Here is a 23,902-nt window from a genome sequence, read left to right on the forward strand (position 1 = left end):
AAAAAAAAAGAATTATTTAACAGACAAAGGAGGATGTTCTATATTCATAAAAGGACATAATAACTATAAACATATGCATACCTAACAACACAATCCTAAAAAGAATATGAAGCAAAAATGGACAAATGTGAAGGAGAAATACACATTTCTACAAGAATAGTTAGACACGTCAATACCCCACTTTCTTTCTTTCTTTTTTTTTTTTTAAGATTTTATTTATTTGACAGAGACAGCGAGAGCAGGAACACAAGCAGGGGGAGTGGGAGACAGAGAAGCAGGCCTCCTGGTGAGCAGGGAGCCCAGTGCAGGGCTCGATCCCAGGACCCCAGGATCATGACCTGAGCCGAAGGCAGACGCTTAAGGACTGAGCCACCCAGGCGCCCCTATACCCCACTTTCAATGAAGGAGAAAACAACCAGACAGAAGATCAGCAAGGACACAGAGGACCTGAGCACACCATAAACCAATTAGGCCAAGCAGACACAGAACACTCACCTACAAACAGCAGAAGGTATGTACCTCCTTCTCGAGTGCCCAAGGAACACCTCCCAAGATAGATCATCAATTAGGACACCAAACAAAACTGCACTACATTTTAAAAGATTGAAATCTTACAAACTATCTTTTCCAATCACAATGGAATGAAACTAGAAATCTATAACAAAAAGTGGACACTTCCCAAATATGTACCAATTAACACATTCTGAATTAATGGGTTAAAAAAGAAGTCAAAAGATATGGAAGCAGCCCAAGTGTCCATTGATACAATGGATAAAGTGCGCACACACACACACATACACACACTGAAATATTACTCAGCCATAAAAAAGAATGAGATCTAGGGACGCCTGGGTGGCTCAGATGGTTAAGCGTCTGCCTTCGGCTCAGGTCATGATCCCAGGGTCCTGGGATCGAGCCCCGCATCGGGCTCCCTGCTTGGCGGGGAACCTGCTTCTCCCTCTCCCTCAACTGTTCCCCCTGCTTGTGCTCTCTCACTCTCTCTGTCAAATAAATAAATAAAATCTTAAAAAAAAAAAAAGAATGAGATCTTGTCATTTGCAACAACGTGAAAGAAACTAGAGCGTATTATGCTAAGTGAAATAAGTCAGACAGAGAAAGACAAATACCACATGATTTCATTCCTATGTGGAATCTGAAAAACAAAACAAAACAAACAAACAAAAAGCAGAAACAGATCCATTAATACTGAGAAGAAAGTGGTGGCTGCAAGAGGAGAAGGGGATGGGGGGATGAATGAAATGGGCAAAGGGGATGAAGAGGTACAAACTTTCACCTGTAAAACAAATAAATCATGGAGATGAAAAGTATGGCATAGGGACTACAGTCAAGAATATTGTAATAACAGGGCACCTGGGTGGCTCAGTCAGTTAAGCATCTGCCTTTGGCTCAGGTCATGATCTCCAGGTCCTGGGATCGAGCCCTGCATGGGGTTCCCTCTCAGCAGGGAGTCTGTTTCTCCTTCTCCCTCTGCCTCTCCCCCTGCTTGTGCTCTCTTTGTCTCTTTCTCTCCTCTCAAATGAATAAATAAAATCTTTTAAAAATATATTTAAAATTTTAAAAAAAGAATATTGTTATAACATTGTGTGGTGACAAGTGGTGAATGGATTACTGTGGAATCACTATGTTGTTCACCTGAAACTAATATATTGTATGTCAGTATACAACGTACAATACTTCAATACTTAAAAAAAAAGAGAATCTACACAATGTATACTATGTTCTATGATTAATTTGCAGTTATTTTGCTGTAAAAAAATAAAATAACTACCTTTAAAATCCCCCCTCAAAAGAAAGAAATCAATCAATCAATCAAAAGAGAAATTAGAAAATGCTTTGAGTTACAAAAGAAAATGAAAACACAGCACACTGAAATTTATGGGATGCAGCTGGAACAGTGCTGAGAGGAAATCTGTAGGTGTAAATGCTTACATTAAAGAGGAAGAAAGGGGACACCTGGCTGGCTCAGTCGATGGAGCCTGAAGCTCTTGATCTCAGGGTCCTGAGTTCAAGCCCCACTGGGTAGTCATTACTTTAAAAAAAAGAAAAAAGGAAGAAGGGTCTCAAATCAGTAATCTAACTTTACACCTCAAGCAATGAGAAAAAGAAGAGCAAATTAAGCCCATAGCTAGCAGAAGGAAATATAAAATAAATATTAGGTGGAGGGAAACACAGTGCAGAACAGAAAACAGAAAATCAATGAAACTAAAAGTTGGTTATTTGAAACAATCAACAAAATTGACAAATTTTTGACTAGACTAAGAAAAAGAGAGAGAGGACCTTAAAATTATTAAAATCAAAAACGAAGGTGGGGCCATTACTGTTGATTATACAGAAATAAAAAGGATTATAAGAGAATACTATGAACAGTTGTACACCGACAAATGAGAAACCTAGATGAAATTAACAAATCCTAGAAACACACAAACTACCAAAACTGATTCAAGAAGAAATAGGAAGTATGAACATACTTAGAACAAATAACAAGATTGAATCAATAATCAGAAATGTCCCAACAAAGAAAATTCCAGGACCAGGTGACTTCACAGGCTAATTCTACCAATCATTTAAAGAATGAACACCAGAGTGCCTGGGTGGCTCAGCTGGCTAAGCACCTGCCTTTGGCTCAAGTCATGATCCCAAGGACCTGGGATCGAGTCTCCTGTCAGGCTTCCCTGCTCAGTGAGGAGTCTACTTCTCCTTCCACCTACTCATTCTCTCTCTCTCTCAAATAAAGTCTTTTAAAAAATAATAATAAAGAACAGGGGTGCCTGGGTGGCTCAGTCATTAGGCATCTGCCTTTGGCTCAGGTCATGATCCCGGGGTCCTGGGATTGAGCCCTGCATCGGGCTCCCTGCTCAGCGGGAGGCCTGCTTCTCCCTCTCCCACTCCCCCTGCTTGTGTTCCCTCTCTCGTTGTCTCTCTCTGTCAAAAAATAAATAAAATCTTCAAAAAGAAAATGAAGAATGAACACCAATCCTTTCAAGCTCTTCCAAAAAATACAAGAGGGGGGAACATTTCCTAACTCATTCTATGAGACCAACACTATCCTAATGCTAAAGCCAGACAAAGACATCACAAGGAAACTTAATAATCAATATCTCTTATGAATATAGATGTAAAAATCTCAACAAAATGCTAGCAAACGGAACCCAGCAGCTCATTAAAGGGATTATGTACCACGACCAAGCGGGATCTACTCCAGAATGCAGTGGTTCAACATACAGAAAACAATTAATGTAATACACCACATTAATAGAATGAAGGGGAAAAGCCACATGGTCATCCCCACTGATGCAGAAAAAAGATCTGACAAAACCCAGCACCATTTCAGGATAAAAACACCCAACAAGCAAGGAATAGATGGGAATTTCCTCAACCTGATGACGCACATTTATGAAGAATCCACGACTAATGTCATATTCGATGATGAAAGACTGACAACCTCTCCCTAAGATCAGGAAAGGGCCCACTTTTACCATTTCATCTGCTCAACTTTGCACTGCAAGTCCTAACTATAGCAATTTGGCAAGAAAGAGAAATAAAAGGTATCCAAATTGGAAAGGAAGAAGCAAAACCATCCATATTCACAGATGATATAATACATACACATACAGAAAAAAAAATCCTAAAGAATACACACACATACACACACACACAGAGCTAATAAACAAATTCAGCAGAATTGGAGGATTCAAGATCAACATACAAAATTCAGTTGTATTTCTATACACACAATTCTGATACCAATTCTGATGTGTGGGTTTTCCCCCCACACCAAGCAACCCTCTGACACCACCTGAGTGTCCTCCAACGCAACTCAATTCTGACACCATCTACCTGGAGACAGCATCAGGTCCCACATCTTCCTGGCTCAGTCCCACAAGACGGCCCCCCCTTCAGATATCTGTGCTCCTGACCGACTGGCTATACATCAGAGGTTCAGCAGCCCCCTCACTGGATTCTATTAATTTGCGACAGCAAATCACAGCACTCAGGGAACGCTTTTACTCGCTGGATTACAGATTTAGTACAAAAAGATATAAATCAGGAATGGCCAGGTAGAAGAGATGCAGAGGGTAAGGTATGTGGAAAGCAGACCCCTTATTAATGGTTTTCAACTCTGTTCTTTTTTTTTTAATTTTATTTATTTATTTGACAGAGAGAGAGAGAATGGGCACAAGCAGGGGGGAACAGCAGGCAGAGGGAGAGGGAGAAGAAGGCTCTCCACCGAGCAGAGAGCCTAATGTGGCGCTTGATCCCAGGACCCCAGGATCATCACCCAAAGGCAGATGCTTAACTAAATGAGTCACCCAAGTGCCCCCAACTCTGGTCTTTGAATCTCTTATGCTCCACTCCATCCCAGCCAGTGTCGCTCCCCAGCCAGGCCCTTCTGCACAAATAACAGGCAGGACCTTCCATGTAGCTTTCCTTGATCTTGACACCTCGGTGAGGCCATCACTACTTTCCAGTCTCCCCTCAAGCTACGACCACTGGGGACACTTCGGAAGCTTCTTATTCACTCATCAACAAACACACACTGATGCCGGCTATGTGGCTAGCACTGTAGTGTGTGGGAGGCAGAAGACGCTGCGAGCAGGTGCCTGGGCAGACCGAGGGAGGTATCGTGTGAGCGCTGCAGATGAGACTCAGATGCCCAGGGGCCAGGGGGAACAGGGAAGGGGTAGTGTTGAAACCTTGGCCAAGAGAAAACTATTTGCAAAGGGTGAGCTACTCTTTATGTTCCGGCCAATTGTCACCCTGCGGAAACGCAGGCCTGGCATTGCCAGATCTCTCAGAATTTAAAAGTTGGAAATGTGGATTTTATGTGAAATCTCCTGATTCACCAAAGCCAACAACTAACGTGATTCAAAATTGTTATTTTCAACACTGAGCAAGTCAAAGATGACCCTGATAGCACCAAATCTGACGTCTGCACCTCCAGTTTGCCAGGACTGTGCTAAAAGGGTTTTCACATATTTTTCTCCTCTCACCCAGCACAGGTCACCAGTGAAAACCTTCAAGGATAGCACCTGTCAAGTCTCCTGCAAGGCTTCATCCCCCGTGCCTAACACAGCCCCCAGCGCAGAGCGGTGCTCAGTATGTGGTATTGCTGGGGCTGCAGAATATAGGTCTCCTGGTCACTCTTCAATTCAACAACCTTGACTTCCTGGGGCACCTGGGTGGCTCAGTCGCTTAAGCATCTGCCTTTGGTTCAGGTCATGATCCCAGGGACCTGGGATTGAGCCCCTCCGTGGGCTCCCTGCTCAGTGGGGAGTCTGCTTCTCCCTCTGTCCCTCCCCCCTCCTTGTGCTCTCTCTCTCTCTTAAAAAACAAAACAAACAAAAAAAACTGCTTTAAAACAAACAAACAAACAGAACAACCTTGGCTTCCTACAGCCTATGAAGATGAGGGCAAAACTTGCCCTAGCAATTGGAAGCTCTTCCCAGTCTGCCCCAAACCACCTTCCCAAGATTCACAGAGCTCAAATAGTTATCACATATAACTGATTTAGCTGTCGAAGTAGCTGCCCTTCCCCACAGCCTCTCTTCTTCTAAAGTGCCCATGGATCAATTAGTCCACAAGCACTTATTAAGCGCTTTCTGTATACGTTGGCTGGTGTTAGAATATTCTAGACCTCCTGCTTAAATGTGTATGTGTGTATGTTGGGGGGTAGGGGGTGGGGGAATGGACAGAAGGTCTCCCCCTGGGAGAACTGCTAGGGGGAGGGAATCAGTGGGCTGAATAGAGTAATGATTTCAGTGATCAAACATCACAGCACTACCAAATTCCACCACTTCCCGAGGGGGCTTCTCTAATTACCGCAGGGAATATATTGGCTCCGCATTTGGCATCTGGCAGAATTCCAGTTCGGTTCTTCTACGTGCCACTGAGCCCTGGGCCCTCTTCCTCGGGAGACAGAAAAGTACACCCCCTCACCTCGTGTAAAACACGACCGACGAGGATGGGATTCGAACCCACGCGTGCAAAGCACAATGGATTAGCAGTCCATCGCCTTAACCACTCGGCCACCTCGTCCCACGTAGAGCGCCCCTTTCCATATGCCCTTATCTCTCATCTCCCCGCACCTTCTGGCGCCCCACCCCCCCCATCCATTCTTCGGCGTGACTTTCACAGGACCTGACCGAGGGAGAGACAGCGGAAAGAAAGGGACTTTTTGTGTTCCTTCCCGCCCTCCGCAGCCGCGAACCCGCGCCATCCTTCACCAAGCTGCAACCAGAGTTCTGCCACGGTTTCCCCTCCCTAAGACGGGGGCGAGCGCGCGGGTGTTTCAGGACGCGCCTGGTCCAGGGGGTCGCACACTGATCGGGAGGGAGGGGTGCGTGTATCCCCGGGAACACGGCAGGCGCGGCCGCGGGCACTTTCAGGGTTTGCAGAGCGCGGCACGGCCGTGCATGCAGTAGCTCCTCCTCGCGCGCAGGGGGCGAGCTGGCGCGCCCCAAGGCCAGCTCGGGCGGGGAAGCTGCGCGGGGCTCGGCTCGCCTCGGCTCGCTTCGGCTGCGCTCGGCAGGCTGCAGTAAATCCGGGCTTGCGGCGGCTGGCAAAGGCTGCGGCCCGGTGGTCCCTGCTGCGCGCTCGGAGCCCCGAGAGCCATGCAGATGTCCTACGCCATCCGGTGCGCCTTCTACCAGCTGCTCCTGGCCGCGCTAATGCTGGTGGCGATGCTGCAGCTGCTCTACCTGTCGCTGCTGTCCGGGCTACACGGGCAGGAGGAGCAAGACCAGTATTTCGAGTTCTTTCCCCCGTCCCCGCGGTCCGTGGACCAGGTCAAGGCGCAGCTCCGCACCGCTCTGGCCTCTGGAGGCGTCCTGGACGCCAGTGGCGACTACCGCGTCTACAGGGGCCTACTGAAGACCACCATGGACCCCAATGACGTGATCCTGGCCACGCACGCCAGCGTGGACAACCTGCTGCACCTGTCGGGCCTGTTGGAGCGCTGGGAGGGCCCGCTCTCCGTGTCGGTGTTCGCGGCCACCAAGGAGGAGGCGCAGCTAGCCACGGTGCTGACCTACGCGCTGAGCAGCCACTGCCCCGATATGCGCGCCAGGGTCGCCATGCACCTTGTGTGCCCCTCGCGCTATGAGGCCGCTGTGCCCGATCCCCGGGAGCCGGGGGAGTTTGCCCTGCTGCGGTCCTGCCAGGAGGTCTTTGACAAGCTAGCCAGGGTGGCCCAGCCCGGGATCAATTATGCGCTGGGCACCAATGTCTCCTATCCCAATAATCTGCTGAGGAATCTGGCTCGTGAGGGGGCCAACTATGCCCTGGTAATCGACGTGGACATGGTGCCCAGCGAGGGGCTGTGGAGGGGCCTGCGGGAAATGCTGGATCAGAGCAAGCAGTGGGCAGGCACAGCACTGGTGGTGCCTGCCTTTGAGATCCGCCGAGCCCGCCGTATGCCCACGAACAAGAACGAGCTGTTGCAGCTCTACCAAGTGGGCGAGGTGCGGCCCTTCTATTATGGGCTGTGCACGCCCTGCCAGGCGCCCACCAACTACTCCCGCTGGGTCAACCTGCCAGAAGAGAGCTTGCTGAGGCCTGCCTATGTGGTGCCCTGGCAGGACCCCTGGGAACCATTCTACGTGGCCGGAGGCAAGGTGCCCACTTTCGACGAGCGCTTTCGCCAGTATGGCTTCAATCGCATCAGCCAGGTGCCCAGGGAGAGGGCATGGGAAATGGGGCAGGAGGAGTGGTGGGCTCTGGGAGCTATGAGTGGTCCTGGATGGAAAGGAGGCAATGAGGCGGGACAGTCACAGTTCACGAAGTGGTTGGATGGTGTGGAAGATCCAGGATGCTTCCAGAGGAGTGGGGATGCTGGAGAGAGGCTTTAGGGATGTCAGTCTCGGCCCTAGCAGTCTCATCCAACTTCACTGACCTGTCTCTCCTCCAACAGGCCTGTGAGCTGCACGTGGCAGGATTTGATTTCGAGGTGCTGAACGAAGGTTTCCTGGTTCATAAGGGCTTCAAGGAAGCTTTGAAGTTCCATCCCCAAAAGGAGGCCGAAAATCAGCACAATAAGATCCTTTACCGCCAGTTCAAACAGGAGTTGAAGGCCAAGTACCCCGACTCCCCTCGTCACTGCTGAGCCCCTCCCTCCCCTAGTCAGAGAAGTCTCAGCCTCTTCCCTCCTTAGGCCGTCCCTCAGGCCTGACAGGGGTAAGAAATGTCACTCCACTTTACGGTGGTAGCTGTGGTGTTGGAACACTGGACTTGAATATGGGGTGCTGGGATCAAGTCCTAGCTTTACCACAAACTAGCTGTGTGGCCTTGAGCAAATCCCATTTCCTCTCTGAGCCTCAGTTATCCCGTCTGTAAAAAGAGAGGTGAAAATACCTACCTCACAGGACTGTTGGGAGGCTCAGATGAGATGCTATATGTGAACACATTCTGTAAGCTTCGTACAAATGTGAAGTATTATTAATATTATTACAGTATTATTGTTATTATTATTAACAATCTGGGGTGGGTGGGCAGTAGGAGAGCGAAAAGTATGAACGGGGCAGAACTGAGAAGTCGGAGTACTTAACAAAATGGGACCTTTTGGAAAGAAGTCAGGTGAAGGCGTTGAATTTAGTTCTTAGCTTTTGGGCAGAAGCCTAAACTTCCTGGTTCTTCCAGGCCTCCGCCCTCGGGAGCTTTGGAGAAAGGAAGGGTCTGCAGATTCTCTGCCAGATCTGTGTCCTCAAATAGGTTGGGCTGGGTTATTTGCCTACCAACGACCATGTGTAAATAAATGAGTGTTCACACCTACAGCTGGCTCCATGACTCTCCTGAACCTGGCGGGCAGGGGGTGGGGTCGTGGCTTCTTCCCTTGAACACGAGGGACGGGGGGGACGGGGGAAAGGAGGTAGCTGCGGCCCAAAGGGAGCCGACCGCAAAGCAAGGAAACCACTAGGGTCTTTTCCACCAGCTGAAGGCCTGCGTGAATTTCGGCCGGTTGCTATGGAGACCGACCTCGCGGTATCCCAGCATGCCTCGCCCCAACTGTCCAATTGTGCTCTCCACCACGGGCGCCTCCTGATAACGTATGCGGAAGTGCGGCGGGCCCCGCCTCCCGGAGCAGAGGGACGGGCGCGACGTTTCCGGGAGCCCGGCAGACGCGGGCACCTCTCAGGGAGTTTCAGACGTCAACTCGGAGGCCCCCCTCCCCGCGGTGCGTAACGCTCCTCAGGGCACCTGGTTCGGCGTCTCTGGCCAGTCGGCCGGAGCTGGCCCAGTGAGGGCCGAAGCGGAGACTTAACCGGCCGGACGCGTGCGGCGCCGCGGGGCCCCTGCTGGCCGCCTAAGAGCCGGCGACTCCCCCCGCCCGCGGCGCCGGCGCAGACGCGAGTGGAACGGGGCGGGAGGGTCCTGGCGCGTAGCGCTGCGCAGGGGTCTGGATTGGCTTTCTCGAGGGAGAAGAATCGGCCTTCCGTAGAGGTCTGCCCTCGAAATGCTGACTTTCTAAAAATATAAATTGCTTGTGTACAGCGCCTTACAATTTCCTTTTCCATCTTTTACTCCTTGCGATCTTTACAACACTCAGTAGCGGTGGTTATCCTCTTTTTGCGCCCGGGGTAAGGAGGGGAGGTTGTGATTTAATTTTGCTCACTCAGTAGAATCAGAGACAGCTGGAGACAAAAGTAAATATATATATATATTTAACAATGAAGAGGAATTGCAAATTTTGGAAACTGCAGGAACTCGGGCTTGAGAATGGGAAAGATGAGGCTGGTTTGGAGAACTGAGGTTTTCAGGTCAGATTCAGATCATTGATGAAATCCTTGAGGAATGCGACTAAGCTGCGCCGTGAGCCAGTTATTTTACACAACTCGAATTGTGGCAAGGAAAGGTAACAGAATACTTTGGATTTGCAACCACTACAGGGTCCTGGGGTACCCTGGAAGGTACCAGGAAGTAAAAGCCTGCCTGAAAAAGTGTGCTTTGTTTAGTTTGTATTTGCACGGCCACCAGTCGTGAAGTTAAGTACTGTGCTGGGTGAGTGAAGTACAGATTCCCTGCCCTGGTGAGGCTTACAGCCTGCTTGGACAGACAGACGTGAAGATGGGCAGATAGAGAGGAGATGTAAACAGTAGGGCTTCCTGGAGAGAGTGGTGTCTACACTGATCTAAAGACTACAGAACCGTGCCCAGAGAAGTTGGAAGAACATCACAGTGAAATCAAAGCCTCCAGGAGGCGGAAAGATGAGCTGTTGGGAGGACCGTTTAGTCTTCCTCTTTTTTTTTTTTTTTTTTTAAGATTTTATTTATTTATTTGACAGAGAGAGACACAGCGAGAGAGGGAACACAAGCAGGGGGAGTGGGAGAGGGAGAAGCAGGCTTCCTGCAGAGCAGGGAGCCCGATGCGGGACTTGATCCCAGGACCCTGGGATCATCACCTGAGCTGAAGGCAGTCGCTTAACCAACTGAGCCACCCAGGCGCCCTAGTCTTCCTCTTAATTGATCTCTTGGCAGCATTTGGCACCGTCACCATCCTTCCTTCTGAAATTTTTTCTCCCCACGACTGAGTTTCTCTTCCTCTGCCTCTTGCTGATTTCCTTCTCCTTTGCAGGGCTTTCGTCACCTGCCCCTTTGGTGGCCCTGGGAGTTCCATCATGGACCTCTTCTCACTCCACACATTCTGCCTTGCTGGTTGCGCCCTCTCCCAAGGCCTGAAGAACTCTATATTAAACGATGACCAGATCTCTGCAGCCCAGATTTCTCTCTGAGGCTTAGACTCATGTGCCCCCACCCCTGCTCCTTCTCTCATTTTGGAGTGTGTGCACATGCTATTCACTCTGCTTGGAATGTTCCCTCCCTGGCCACCTCAGCTCATCTGTCTGAGCCCTCCATGCTGCTGCTGCAGCAAGGATCTTTCTCTGTAAGCCCTCACTGTTGGAGCAAGCTCCGGGTTCCAGTTAGATGCCTCTCCCATATGCCCCCCCACCCTTCTTAACCCTTGTCACACCACAGTACGGTCTGCTTCTCTGCCTCTCTCTCCCAGGAAGCTGTAAACTCCTTGAGGTCAGAGACTGTCTGCCCCCTCATGCCCAGTCTCTACTGTAGTGTCTGATGGTATCTGGCATATATTAGGTCTTTAATAAATCTTAGATGAGTAAATAAAAGAAGGAATGACTAATAGTGTTTATTGTTGCCGAGAAGTCAACTAAGAGAAGTACTAAAGAATACTGGCATTGGGCACCAGGAGGTCGTCTAATGCCACATGATTCATGTCAGCCGAGGGCAATCGTAGAGAAATGGAATGGAACACGTGGGAGGTGAAAGAATAGGAACAGCCAGAGCCTTGAAAAGGGTCACTGTGAGGTGGGAAATGGGGAGTGGTTTAGTGGAATAGGGTGAGGTTTTGTGTTTCCGATATTTCTAAATGGGGGACAGTAACCTGAACACATCTGAAGTTTCCTGGGCAGGAGCTGTCAAGAGGGAGCGTTGGAGAAACAGTGGAGATGGGGGTACTGGTATCAAGAGGTTCCAGAGAAAGCAGAAGGACACGGGCATTGACCCGGAGCACAGCGAGACAGCGAGAGGATTGCCGAGTGTTCTCAGGAAGAGAAGTGGAGGGCCTTCCAGGTGGAAGGATCAACAGGAAGGGGTGGAGAGGAGGAAGGACTGGTGTACTTAAGGACTGACCCTTAGATGGTAGGGTGAAGGCGCTGGCCCAGTACTTCAGTCTGTGCAGGGCCTTAAATGCCCCATTCACAAGTGTGCGCCCAGTCCCAGAGGCAGTGGGGGAGCCCATCCTTGCTGTTTCCCATCTTACAGACCGTCACCTTGGCCAGCATTCCCCAGATCGGGATCACCAGCAATGTCCCAGGACGGGAGCATTTCCATGGCTCCCGGGCCTCTGGGAGATGCGCAGACAGGGCCTGGTTTGACTCCCCGCATGGCCACTTTCCTGCTCGGAACTGAGGACAATGATAAGTGATGGCTCCCCTCCTTCTCCCAGAGCCCAGATGCCCGTCCAGCCTCCAAGCAAAGACACAGAAGAGATGGAAGCAGAGGGCGATTCGGCTGCCGAGATGAATGGGGAGGAGGAAGAGAGTGAGGAGGAGCGGAGCGGCAGCCAGACTGAGTCAGAGGAGGAGAGCTCAGGTGAGCCCCCCACATGGCGCACGCGGGTGCCCGGCCGCTCCTCCTCAGCCAGCGCTGACTGGCCTCTTGTCCCAGAGATGGACGATGAGGACTACGAGCGGCGTCGCAGTGAGTGCGTCAACGAGATGCTGGACCTGGAGAAGCAGTTCTCGGAGCTAAAGGAGAAGTGAGCGTGGGGCGTCTAGGGCTGGGTCTCCCGGCACCCAGGGTGAGGAGGCAGCCGGCCTGGTGCGGGGCAGGGGTGGTCAAGGGTTGGGGAGCACCGGGCGCTCGGCCACGTGTTTGATAGACACACACGCCTTTTCCCTCCCAGGTTGTTCAGGGAACGGCTGAGTCAGCTGAGGGTGCGGCTGGAGGAAGTGGGGGCTGAGAGAGCACCTGAGTACACAGAGCCTCTGGGGGGGCTGCAGCGGAGCCTCAAGATCCGCATTCAGGTGGCAGGTCTGTGGGCTGTCCTGTGCTCTAGGGCAGCCCCCAGGCCACCTACCTCTTCCTCTGCCAGAGCCCCTGGCTCTCCGCTCCCTGCTTTTCTCATCCCTGCCCTGACCGGCCCTGCTCCTGGCTCCCCCTTTTGGACACCTGGGTCCCTGGCCAAGCAGGGCTTCCCATCTCCCTCCCCTCCCAATCACTGTAGGGATCTACAAGGGCTTCTGTCTGGACGTGATCCGGAACAAGTACGAGTGTGAGCTGCAGGGAGCCAAACAGCACCTGGAGGTGAATGTGACTGGGTGCTGGGGCGGGGGGCGGGGCGACGGCGAGCGGAAGTGGCTTGTCCCCGCCGCCCCGCTGAGCGGCTCCGCCCCTTCCAGAGTGAGAAGCTGCTGCTCTACGACACCCTGCAGGGGGAGCTGCAGGAGCGGATCCAGAGGCTGGAGGAGGACCGCCAGAGCCTGGACATCAGCTCTGGTGAGGCTGCCCTAGGTGCCGCTCTCCCCGTGCGCACCCCGTCTGCTGCTCTGCCTGCCCGGGGAGCATGTCGGGGAGCCCGCTTCATGGGGTCACTGTGGGGCCCACAGGGAGCCAGGCACAGAAAGGACCCAGCCCAGGACCTGGCGCGCAGTGGAGGCTCGGCAAGAATGGGTCCCCCTGCCCTCCTCGGCCCCCGCTCTCTTTCCAGAACAGGAGGTGCCATTCTGACACCCCCACACCTACAACAGCCACAGCCCCCTGTGTCCACAGCGCCTGTGTTCGTAGGGGGTCCTAGGGAGGCCCACTGGCCACTAAACAGATGAAGAAACCGGGCTGACAAAAGTACAGGGACCCCTCCCCCAGGCTCGCACAACCATGCCATCCGGCCCTGACCTCAGCTTCCATGCCCCCGGCCCCCGGGGTGCTCTCCACCGCCCTGGGAGGGAGAGGAGGCGGAAGGGCTGGCCCGGCTCCTGTGAGGGACACAGCTGCAAGGGCGGGGTGTCCTGGGAGGGTCAGCACCTTGATCCTGACTCTGGCTCTGGGGGCACAGAGTGGTGGGATGACAAACTGCACGCCAGAAGCAGCGCAAAGACCTGGGACTCCCTGCCAGCCAGCAAGAGGAAGAAGGCTCCTCTCGTTTCTGGTATCCTTCCACCCAGGGCAGCCTGAACCGGGCAGGACATCAGGGTTAAGGGAGGCAGGGGTGGAGAGGGACATGGAAGGCAGAGTCACACTAGACACATTAGGCAAATCCAACTGTCGGGAATTTTCTGTGACGCCCTGGGTCTCTGCTGGGCCGTGTGGATCATAGAGAAATAGAAGTGTCCACTCAGTGACTCCCCCTAACTTGCTGAGCGAAGTCTTCTTCGAGGCTCTTCTGACTTTCCCACAACATCCCCGACAGGTCCTAGACTTTCCTACCACCACCCCCTCCTCCGCCTGCTCTCGCTTTCCACCCTCTTCTTGGAAAGCTGTGCTGCCTATCTGTGCCTGGTCAGGGCTTGTCTCACATGTTACCTCCTCGGTGAAGCCTCTCCTGGTTTCTCCCCAATGGCAGTGCCTTCTCTCTCCTCTGCACCCCTGTGGCCTAAACTGGGGCACCCACATCCCATACTGTAGTTGCCCCCTGCCCGACCTTAGGCGTGAGCCCCTTCAGCTCAGGGCCTGCTGAGCCCTCATCCCTCCTGGCAGCGCCCAGCACAGACTGGAACGGAATCCGCATGCCCTCCACCCCCACCCCCGGGTACTCTGCAGCCATCAGACTCTCAGGACACTGGCCACCTAGTGATGGCAGTCGGGTCAGGCAGGGAGGGAGGTGTCTGGGCTGCGAGGACTTGAGGGTGAATGGGAGGTGAGGGCATGGAGACATCAGGTACAGAGCCCAGGAGGACAGAGCAGATGGTCCCCGGAGGGGAGTGGGAGACCAAAGGAGGGTTGTCTCCAGGATGGAAGAGACTGAAATCTGTGTGTAGAAGGGGCCAGATGAAGGGACAGGAAGGGGACAGGGAGTAGAGGGAGCAAGGTCCCTGAGTGGGTGGGCTGGGTTTTCACCTCCTGACCTTTACATTGGAGAGAGGGGGAGGGGGAGCCGAGGGGAGGTAGGGGTGAGACTCAGTATCCCCCACGGACTCATGGAGAGGCCACAGGCCCTGCCCCAAGAACCTGGGAGCCAAGAGGGAGGAGACAGAACCTGAGCTCTAACCTGGGTCCTCAGCCCCCTCCCCGCTGTGACACCTGTCCCCTCCACTGGGCTTCCTGCTTCCTTGACCCCCATTGCAGGTCCTTATATCGTGTACATGCTGCAGGAGATCGACATCCTGGAGGACTGGACGGCTATCAAAAAGGTGGGGCCAGGGCCCCTGCTTCCCTCGTGCAGGTCCCCATCCCTGACACCAGCTTTGGTCTCTGTGGGCTCACCACGCCTGGGCTTCCTGAGGGCCTGGGAGCTCTGCTCAGCCCTCAGCACCTCCTGCCTTTAGCCCAGGTTCCCTGGCATTGCCCTTTTTTTAGACAGGAAGAGAATGTGTTTGAGTGTGCGAGTGGTGCGGGGGGCGGGGTGCAGAGGGAGAGAGAGAATCCCAAGTAGGGGTCACTCCTAGCACAGAGCCTAATGTGGGGCTCGATCTCATGACCCTGAGATCTTGACCTGAGCAGAAATCAAGAGTCAGATGCTTAACCTACTGAGCCACCCAGGCGCTGGCCTGAGGCTTCCCTGCAGGAGGGTCCTTTTAATCTGTGTCAGCCCCTTCCTCCTTCCAGGGCAGGTTTTGATGGGATGGGAGGGAGGGAAGGCAGCTGTTCTGGGCTGGGCTGGCCTGGTGTCTGTCAGGGGACCACATCAGAGCTTTGCCTAGAAAGGGTCTTATGCCCCCCCCATCTCCATGCTGCACTGACCCAACAGCGCCCCCACCCCAGAGAAACTGATGTGGAGGAGGGTACTTGCCAAGCTGGAGGCAGGCTCTCAAGGGGGGCTTTTCTTCTTACCCACCCAGGCCAGGGCAGCTGTGTCCCCTCAGAAGAGAAAAGCAGATGGTAAGAACCACGGGAGTTGTTCTGCCTCCTGCCACCCCCTCCCCCAGCCCAGCGTCCTGGAAAAGAGCCCAGAAAGAGGCAGTGGTTATGTCAGATCAGTGGCCCCAGTTAGAATGGTTTGGGGAGTGGGAGCCGCCGGGGTGGGGTAGGGAAGCTCTAGGTCGATGGGGCTGGGGGATGAAGCTCCCTGCACCCGGGACTGGTCAGGGAGGGCTGGAATGCTGGGCCCGCGGAGAGCTGCCCTGGGCCAGCCTGAGGCTGTTCCTCTCAGCCCCCCATAGGCAGTGGTGTTCCCCTCTGGGTTCAGCTTTTCACCTGCAGTGCATCTTCCTTAGGACCATGACCATGCTGTTCAGAGCCAAGGGGCCCCTCGGGGCAGCTGTCAGCAAAGCCAGGATTCGCATTTTCCTGCTGTGGGAAGGCAGACTGACAAGCCCCTCGGGGTCTGTCCAGCCAGCTCCCCGGTGCTGCTGCTGGACCTTCCCCTCCAGCCGTCGCTGGTCCGGACCCCTCTGCCCTCCTCGGGGGCCTGCACAGCTGTGGCCCAGAGCTGCCCTAGCCAGGCAAGACTGTCTCCTCCATCCCCAGTGAGCGCACCACCTCCCCCTCCCAAAGGGCAGCCTCCTTGGTGCCCTCCTAGACAAAGAAGATGTGGCTCATCTTAAGCCAAAGCAACATCCTTCCTGCTGTCCTTGGACCAGTTGCTGAGCCAGTGAGCTGGGCCCCACTCTGTGGGAACTCTGAGCCAGACATTATATTTTGGGGGCCTGTCTCTCCTGGCTGTTGTTGGAGGTGAGAAGGCAGGCTCCCCGGGTCTTCTCAAGGAGGTTCTTGGTGTCTCCCAGATTGCAGGGACTGGAATTAAAATCTCTCCTGGGACTCTGGCGTGACTTGTGTGTGTCTGATTTACCTTGCAAGAGAATCAGGGCTCCCCAGGGGAGTGCCTGAGTCAGGCGGGCTCTCCTGGAGTCCCTGGTACCTCCCCTCACTACCGGGCAGGAGCCAACCTACTCTGAGTTGGGGTATCGGGAGGGGCAGGGGGGACTTGCCCACCACACCTCCCAGAGGTGGGGGAGTGAGCCCTGGCTGACCAAGGGCTCCTGAGCCAAGTCTGAAGCAACACGTGGCACAGGCAGACCATGTGTCCTGGGGTGGGGCAGGCAGCTATGTGCTCTGGGCTGGGAGACTGGGTCACGTCTGCACCTGCCCCAGTCCCTTGGCGGATTGGTAAGGCAGGCTGGCAGGGCCTGTGTGCGTAGGAGGCAGCTGGCGGCACCCTGTGTGCTGACGACCTCACAACCAACCCCCCCCCCCGTTCAGCGCCGCGTGTTAGAACCACCCCCAGAACCTCAGTTAAGCAAAGGGGTTAGTTTCCATGGAGACACAGCATCCTTTCTCCATGGCAACCTGAAATCCCAAAAGCCAAGTTAGGCTCAGGACTGAGTCATCTGTGACCGGTAGGGGGTGCTCTCCCACCGGGCTGACCCCAGGGCCACGCACAGAGGAGCCAATGACCGCAGACTTAAAGGTGCCCCGAGGGCCAAACTGGGGCCTGTGGGGACCCAGACGGGCCCTGCTTAACCCCTTCCTGCCTGCTTGTGTGGTTTGAGGAGGCCGGTAAGGCTCCGTGATGCACCATGTGGAGGTGGCAGCGCTACAGCTGGGGCTCTAGGAGGGGCGCTTGCACGCACAGGACCCCTGCCCCCTGACGCCGGGCCCAGAACAGAGAGGACGCGGGCTCGGCCCGGGCTGAGTGGACACACAAGAGTTAACTGGTGGGGCGTGACAGGGCGAACCGCCCTCAGGAAGTGTTACTCACCGCCGGGAATGCGAGCGCTCTTGCCTCGGGGGCTGGATTCCCTTCCTGAGTCCTGGGAGAAACCGGGAGAAACCAAGGGAGCTCCCAGCCATGGAAACCCCTGGGGAGCCGGGAGCTGGACCTCTCGGAGCCCCCAGCCTGTCCAACTTCGCACCTGGGCGCCCGGAGAGAGAAAAGTTAGTGAAGTTGGAAGGGCAGCCTGGTGGGGCGGGGAGGGGTGGCAGAGCAGGGTCCGTCCCAGGGCAGAGGAGGGGGAGAGGGTGAAGCAAGGGTCCCACCCCCTGATGCCCTGCTCAAGTCTGCCGCCCGCCCGCAGGCCAGCCGAGGACCCGCCGTACGACGTGCCAGGGGCCAGTGGGCGGCAGGCGGGCGGGCCCCAGCGGCCTGGGCGCACCGTGAGCCTGCGGGAGCGCTTGCTGCTCACGCGGCCCGTGTGGCTGCAGCTGCGGGCCAACGCGGCGGCCGCACTGCATGTGCTGAGGACCGAGCCCCCGGGGGTGAGTCGTGCCCCTGACCCCAGCACTGGCCGGCGGGGGGCGGTGGGGGGAGAGAGGGAGAGGCCGGACACGGAGGTGCCGAGCCTGCGACCCCTGTCCCTTGCAGACGTTCCTGGTGCGGAAATCTAACACTCGCGGGTGCCAAGCCCTGTGCGTGCGGCTGCCCGAGGCCGGTGGCTCCTCCTTTGTCTCTAGCCACTACATCCAGGAGAGCCCTGGGGGTGAGCGGGACTGGCCTGGGGGGGGGGGGGGGAAGGGGCTGGAAGCCGTCAGGGCCGGGCGCAGGGGTGTTTCCCAGAGAACAACCGCACTTCCCATCTCTCAGGCGTCTCCTTGGAGGGCTCAGAGCTCATGTTCCCAGACCTGGTCCAGCTCATCTGCGCCTACTGCCATACCCGGTGAGCCTGGCCACAGGGTGGCTGGTGTCTGTTGGTCCCAGCTCCCTGGGACAGTCTGTCCTCCCAACCCCTGCAGGTCCTGTCAGCCCCCAGAGCCCTGAGCATCCCTCACACCCCTGGCTTTCTGTTTCCCTCTCTGGCCTCAGGGACATCCTTCTCCTCCCACTCCAGCTCCCCAGAGCCATCTGCCAGGCAGCCACCCACAAGGAACTCGAAGCCATCTCCCATCTGGGCATTGGTAAGGGCTCTTCTGCTACCCATTGCACAGATGGACAAGCTGAGGCCAAGAAGAAAAGGGAAGGCATACGGGCACATGGCACCCTCCCCAAACCTCCCTGAGGCCCCAATTGGTTTCCCTAGAGTTCTGGAGCTCCTCCCTCAACACCAAGGCTCAGCCGGGCCCATCTGAAGGCCAGCTGCTGCCCCGGCTGAAGCCCCGGTCCCCGCAAGAGCTGGACCAGGGCACAGGAGCCGCCCTGTGCTTCTTCAATCCCCTGTTCCCAGGGGACCTGGGCCCCACCAAGCGGGAGAAATTCAAGAGGAGCTTCAAAGTGCGTGTGTCCACGGAGACTTCCAGTCCTCTGTCACCACCTGCCGTGCCACCTCCCCCAGTCCCCGTGCTGCCAGGTGCAGCCCCCAACCAGACAGAAAGCTTACCCCCTCGCCAGCTTCTGCGAAGGGAGAGCTCAGTGGGGTACCGTGTGCCAGGGGGCGCCAGGCCCAGCCTCCCCCCGCTGCCCTCCCTCCAGGAGGTAGACTGCGGCTCCCCCAGCAGCTCGGAAGAGGAGGGGGTGCCGGGTTCCCGGGGAAGCCCAGCAACCTCGCCCTGCCTGGGCCGCCGGCGGCCCCTGCTTCGGTCCATGAGCGCTGCCTTCTGCTCCCTGCTGGCGCCCGAGCGGAAGGTGGGCCGAGCAGCCTCGGCGCTGACGCAGGACCGACACACGGCTGTGGGCCAGCTGGTGCAGGACCTACTGACCCAGGTGCGGGCTGGCCCTGAGCCCCGGGAGCTGCAGGGGGTCCGAGAGGCGCTGAGCCGGGCCCGGGCCATGCTGAGCGCAGAGCTGGGCCCTGAGAAGCTGCTGCCGCCCGAGAGACTGGGTGAGACCCCGGGGCCAGGCTCCACAGGCTCAGCTCACCTCTCCCCTCCCCCGTTAACTCCAGCTCTTCCCATGCCCCGCCTCTCTCCCGCTCTTCTCCCGTCTCACCGAGATTCCTCCTCCTCTTTGTCCCTCTCTCTCCCTGACTACAGCCCCGTCCCGTCCCGGGGGCCCCTACTCACGCCCCTGACCCTGCCCGCCTCTCCTCCGCAGAACACATCTTGGAGAAGTCGCTGCATCGCTCCGTGCTCAAGCCTCTCCGGCCTATCCTGGCGGCCCGCCTGCGGCGCCGGCTTTCCGCCAATGGCTCCCTGGGCCGCCTGGCTGAAGGCCTCCGCCTGGCCCGGACCCAGGGCCCTGGAGCCTTCGGGTCCCACGTGAGCCTGCCCTCCCCCGTGGAGCTGGAGCAGGTGCGCCAGAAGCTGCTGCAGCTGCTCCGGGCCTACTCTCCCAGCGCCCAGGTCAAGCGGCTCCTGCAGGCTTGCAAGCTGCTCTACACAGCCCTGAGGACCCACGCGGGTACGCCCCCTCCTGCCCCCCTGCCCAGTCAGAGGCAGGCCCCCCAGAGATTCCAGAATGGCACAGCAGGAGCGGGGCATGGGTCCAACACTCCCATCTCAGAGATGGTGCAACCGAGGCCCAGAGACTAGAGCATCCTCTCCCCAGCCCCTGTCTGTGGTTGCCATAGAGACCACATCACCCCAGGCCCAGCAGGTGGAAGGGAGGGTCACTGAGACACGGAGTGGACACCCGACCCTGGGGCCCCAGAGGAGTCTGAAGCTTCCTCCTCTACCACCCCCCAGGGGAGGGCGCAGGGGCGGACGAGTTCCTCCCGCTGCTCAGCCTTGTCCTGGCCCAGTGCGACCTTCCCGAGCTGCTGCTGGAGGCCGAGTACATGTCGGAGCTGCTGGAGCCCAGCCTGCTCACGGGAGAGGGTGAGGGAGCGCCTCCACGTGCCACCTCCCTGTCTGTGTGGGACTGGGTGCTTAGGGGCTGCATGGCCCCCAGGAAGTGGTGGGGGGGGTGGCCAAGTGTCCCCTACCCCCAGCCTGAGCTGCATTCTTCCCCTTGTGTCCCAGGCGGTTACTACCTGACCAGCCTCTCGGCCAGCCTGGCCCTGCTGAGTGGCCTGGACCAGGCCCACACCCTCCCCCTGAGCCCCTCACAGGAACTACAGCGCTCCCTCAGCCTCTGGGAGCAGCGCCGCCTGCCCGCCACCCACAGCTCCCAGGTAACAGGGCCTCCACGCCAGCCACCCTGAACCACCCGGCCCCTGGGGCGTGGTGGGGGTGGCGGGGTTCTGGCACCATCCTGCACAGTCCCCTCCTTTTCCTAGTGAGACCTAGCAGGGGAGAGGCTACTCCTACATCACCCTGTCACAGAAGCAGCATCCTGTGTGGACGTCCAGGCCTAGCTTTTCTCGAGAGGGATCCATGTGCTCTAGGGGCTCAGCCCTGCAGCTTCATAGAAACTCAAATTAGGACCGTTATTACCCCATTTTACAGATGAGGAAACGGAGACATGACATGGAGGGGGAAAGGGACACGGGTGGCAAGCTCAAGCCCCAAATCCTGGCTTCTGGCCCCCAACTGGGGCTCTGCCCTCCCCTGGAGTGAGGCTCCCAGCCTGTGCTCCCCTCACCCTCCTCTCCATCCAGTCAAGGGACCCTTCCTAGCCTTGGTTAAGAGTTTAGACCCTGTAGCCAGATGCCGGCTTTAAATCCTGGCTCTGCTACTTTCTATTTCCAGGAGCTTGGGCAAGTCACGTAACCTCTTTGTGCCTCGATACCCTCATCTATAAAATGAGGCAACAGGACTTATCTCCTGGGGTCGATGTGTGGATGAAATGAGTGAATGCAGGACAAGTGCTTAGGGCACGGGGGAAGGTTCCGAGTAGGGTTGTCAGGCTCCGGAGAGCTGCTGGGGCCACCCTTCCTGCCAGCCTGCAGCTCTGACTCACTAGCCAAGGCAGATCTCACCTTTCCTCAGAGCCCCGCTTGCCGCATCCCTTGTCCAAAAAGCTTTTGTCTCTTGGCTGTACCCCTGGATTTATACCACCGCACCCTGTCCCTACAAAGCCTACCCTGGGACCTCAAGCTTTGCAGCCAGATATAGACCAGGCAGGACTGAGCTCTTGCTTTGCTTCTCCTCCTACACAGCACCTCCTCCGAGTAGCCTACCAGGACCCCAGCAGTGGCTGCACCTCCAAGACCCTGGCTGTGCCCCCAGGGGCCTCGATTGCCACCCTGAACCAGCTCTGTGCCACCAAATTCCGAGTGACCCAGCCTGACACATTTGGCCTCTTCCTGTACAAGGAGCAGGGCTACCACCGCCTGCCCCCTGGAGCCCTGGCCCACAGGCTCCCCGCAACTGGCTACCTTGTCTATCGCAGGGCGGAGCGGCCTGAGACCCAGGGGGCCTCACCTGGGACCTCACCAGAGGACAGCAGCGGGGAGCTAGAGGCAGGAGGCAGGGAGGAGGAGAAGGGGGGTGGGGGAGATGGGGACATCCAGGTCAAAGCCTGTCCTGGGGACAGCAGGGGAGAGTCTGAGACCGTTGCGGAGAGGGCCAGGGGGGCCCCGGCTCAGCCAGGGGGGCCAGAGGCTGAGGGAAGCCGGGCAGCAGAGGAGTAGCAGGAAGTGGTCAGAAGGGTCATTTGGGACAGAAAACCCTGAGCCTGCGGGGAAGGCCTTTCAGAGCCGTCAGCCCCACCCCTTGCAGGCTTCCCCACCCCAGGCCGCTCCTGTGTCTGCCACCACCTCCATCTGACACTTAGCTCTGTGATCACACCTGCAGGGGTCGTGCGTGCCTGGCCTGGCTGCATCTGGAACGCTGGAATCAAGTTGAGGGGCTTTGAGGGACCCCAAACCATGGGCTCAGGCCCTTTGCCTCTCTCCCTTCCCTCCCCGCTAGAGGCCAGCCAGCCTTCAGTGCTGAGTGTGCCCAGCAGGGGACAACCCCAACAGGAGCCCAGCCTCTGGCAGCCCCTCCTGGCTGGGGGCTTCAAGGCTCTGAAAGGCTTCACCTGCTCCTGGGTGTTGGGAGGATTCAGGGAGCCAACAACGACTCAGAGCCCAGGCCAGCCGTAGCCCAGCTGGAGGACTGGCAGCTCCAGACTTAAGTGTCCTGGAAAGAGAGGGTGCAGTTGCCGCCCTGCCTTCTCCCACGAGTCCCCCAATTTCTCTGCACTGAAGCCTTCTGGACCTCACAAGAGCTTCTCTGGAGGCTGGGCATGGCTTACTACACACTGAGGTTTGGGAAGGAGACTCCTAAGATACCGATCGCACAGCCGGCCATTGCAGGTTCCCCGCCCAAACCAGGTGTCAGACTCCAACTAAGCGCCCTTTATTCTAAACCACCGATAAATTAACCCTAAGGGCCCTTCAGCCCCAAGGCAGGGCCTAGAGCGGGGATCCAACGGAGCGAAGAAAATGCCAACAATTACCACAAGGGGGTGCGCGTGGCCCAGGAAGTGGCCAGTGGGTAATTCCGAGGGGCGAGGGCATCTCCAGGGCTGCAGCGCGGCAGGTGGTCAGAGGCCCCGTGCTCTTGCAGCCACCGGGCAACCTGGGGTCAGTGCGGGGGCCAGCACCGCCGGCCCTCAGCTCCCTTGGAGTCGGGGACCTGGGTGAAGCAAACTCCAGGGGTATCACTCCCTGGGAAGGAACTGTCCCCTGATGGAAGGAGGACCCCAGCCAGTCTCTGGGGCACTCCCTCAGGTGCTGAGCACAAAGGGACATCGGCCCACATGTGAGACAGACATGACAACTGGAAGGTAGAAATCCTGGACATTGGGATTTCTGGCAGTCCAGAGACAGATACCACCAAATTTGGGGGCAGGGCTCCCAAATGTTTCTCTAGGACCACCAGCAGCTCTTACCTCCCCACTTCCACCCCCAACTCTAAGCTTCTTGCTGGTAGGGAGTCTCCCCTTTTGTATGTCTTTCCTCCCTACCCGCCCACCCCCACCCCCCGTGCCTGCATAGGCACTCAATAAATGCTGTCCCCTGATTGGAGTTTGATAAATAAGAGTGAAGGGCAGTGAGGTGGGGAGCTGGGAGGTTAAGTGGGGGCCTGGGTTCTGGGAACCAAACACAGGATGTCTCAAGTTCAGTTCCAGAGGAAAACCTAGAACGGTTGCCAGGGGTGCTCAGAGAACCCCAGATATGGAGCTGGTCTCATGGGAACTGGGACAGGCAGAGGCTTCTGAGCCCCTTCCTTGGGGGCCTCTGCAAGCCCCTCCTAATCCCTTACTGTGCTCAGTCCCAGTTCCAGGCTCTGGGAATTTAGCACCCCCCAGCAGTGGCTTCTCAGAGCACTGCTGGGCCCTGCCTGCTACTGAGCCTTTTGGTTTTTCTTCTCAAGACATTGTGCTTGGTCAGGGGCCGAGGCCAGGTAACTCAGCATGATCGAGGGTCACCATCTGGGGGTGGGGACTCTGAGCAGGGCAGGCAATGAGAGGCCCATCTAGGTCTGATCTCACCCCCATTTTACAGATGAGCAAACAGGCTTGCTTAGGGAAA

The 23,902-nt window shown here is 56.4% G+C and overlaps 3 protein-coding genes and 1 non-coding gene across 7 annotated transcripts; 3 read left to right on the forward strand and 1 right to left on the reverse strand.

Moving 5' to 3' along the window:
• Positions 1–5,975: 5,975 nt before the first annotated feature.
• TRNAS-GCU (transfer RNA serine (anticodon GCU)) lies at positions 5,976–6,057 on the reverse strand. Its single transcript has one exon. It is a non-coding gene; the product is annotated as a tRNA-Ser (tRNA).
• Positions 6,058–6,511: 454 nt separating this feature from the next.
• Positions 6,512–8,787, forward strand: B4GAT1 (beta-1,4-glucuronyltransferase 1). The gene is made up of 2 exons (XM_006749063.3): positions 6,512–7,688; positions 7,931–8,787. Exons 1-2 carry the CDS (start codon positions 6,633–6,635, stop codon positions 8,120–8,122), a joined length of 1,248 nt encoding a protein of 415 aa, XP_006749126.1. The 5' UTR covers positions 6,512–6,632; the 3' UTR covers positions 8,123–8,787.
• A 271-nt stretch (positions 8,788–9,058) lies between these two features.
• BRMS1 (BRMS1 transcriptional repressor and anoikis regulator) lies at positions 9,059–16,448 on the forward strand. 4 transcript variants are annotated; one of them, XM_081797732.1, is made up of 10 exons: positions 9,061–9,194; positions 11,982–12,125; positions 12,201–12,291; positions 12,439–12,566; positions 12,760–12,839; positions 12,935–13,031; positions 13,588–13,680; positions 14,817–14,881; positions 15,530–15,569; positions 15,905–16,448. In XM_081797732.1, the coding sequence occupies exons 1-10, from the start codon at positions 9,065–9,067 to the stop codon at positions 15,910–15,912; spliced, it is 876 nt and encodes a 291-aa protein (XP_081653858.1). In that variant the 5' UTR covers positions 9,061–9,064; the 3' UTR covers positions 15,913–16,448. The 4 variants fall into 4 exon arrangements, 3 of the variants coding, with proteins under 3 accessions (XP_081653858.1, XP_081653859.1, XP_081653860.1); XM_081797733.1 differs by having other exon boundaries at positions 9,081–9,190; positions 11,980–12,125; XM_081797734.1 differs by lacking the exon at positions 9,061–9,194 and adding an exon at positions 9,213–9,456 and having other exon boundaries at positions 11,980–12,125.
• Positions 16,449–17,086: 638 nt separating this feature from the next.
• Positions 17,087–23,390, forward strand: RIN1 (Ras and Rab interactor 1). The gene is made up of 10 exons (XM_006740187.3): positions 17,087–17,564; positions 17,705–17,885; positions 17,992–18,106; positions 18,211–18,283; positions 18,430–18,521; positions 18,644–19,381; positions 19,594–19,899; positions 20,184–20,315; positions 20,460–20,611; positions 21,539–23,390. The coding sequence occupies exons 1-10, from the start codon at positions 17,479–17,481 to the stop codon at positions 22,010–22,012; spliced, it is 2,349 nt and encodes a 782-aa protein (XP_006740250.1). The 5' UTR covers positions 17,087–17,478; the 3' UTR covers positions 22,013–23,390.
• The last annotated feature ends 512 nt before the right edge of the window (positions 23,391–23,902 follow it).

Source organism: Leptonychotes weddellii, chromosome 11, assembly GCF_054177405.1.
Source record: "Leptonychotes weddellii isolate Sample4059 chromosome 11, ASM5417740v2, whole genome shotgun sequence".
NCBI classification, from domain to species: domain Eukaryota; kingdom Metazoa; phylum Chordata; class Mammalia; order Carnivora; family Phocidae; genus Leptonychotes; species Leptonychotes weddellii.

What these genes read in the sequence shown, in the direction of transcription:
- B4GAT1 (XM_006749063.3), top strand. Translation starts at nt 6,633, where the DNA reads ATGCAGATGTCCTACGCCATCCGGTGCGCCTTCTACCAGCTGCTCCTG. An exon ending in GCTTCAATCGCATCAGCCAG is followed by an intron (nt 7,689 to 7,930) that starts GTGCCCAGGGAG and finishes CTCCTCCAACAG; the next exon opens with GCCTGTGAGCTGCACGTGGC.
- BRMS1 (XM_081797732.1), top strand. Translation starts at nt 9,065, where the DNA reads ATGCGGAAGTGCGGCGGGCCCCGCCTCCCGGAGCAGAGGGACGGGCGC. An exon ending in GGCCCCCCTCCCCGCGGTGC is followed by an intron (nt 9,195 to 11,981) that starts GTAACGCTCCTC and finishes CTTCTCCCAGAG; the next exon opens with CCCAGATGCCCGTCCAGCCT. An exon ending in GAAGGCTCCTCTCGTTTCTG is followed by an intron (nt 13,681 to 14,816) that starts GTATCCTTCCAC and finishes CCCCCATTGCAG; the next exon opens with GTCCTTATATCGTGTACATG.
- RIN1 (XM_006740187.3), top strand. Translation starts at nt 17,479, where the DNA reads ATGGAAACCCCTGGGGAGCCGGGAGCTGGACCTCTCGGAGCCCCCAGC. An exon ending in GCTGCCGCCCGAGAGACTGG is followed by an intron (nt 19,382 to 19,593) that starts GTGAGACCCCGG and finishes TCTCCTCCGCAG; the next exon opens with AACACATCTTGGAGAAGTCG. An exon ending in CCGCCACCCACAGCTCCCAG is followed by an intron (nt 20,612 to 21,538) that starts GTAACAGGGCCT and finishes CCTCCTACACAG; the next exon opens with CACCTCCTCCGAGTAGCCTA.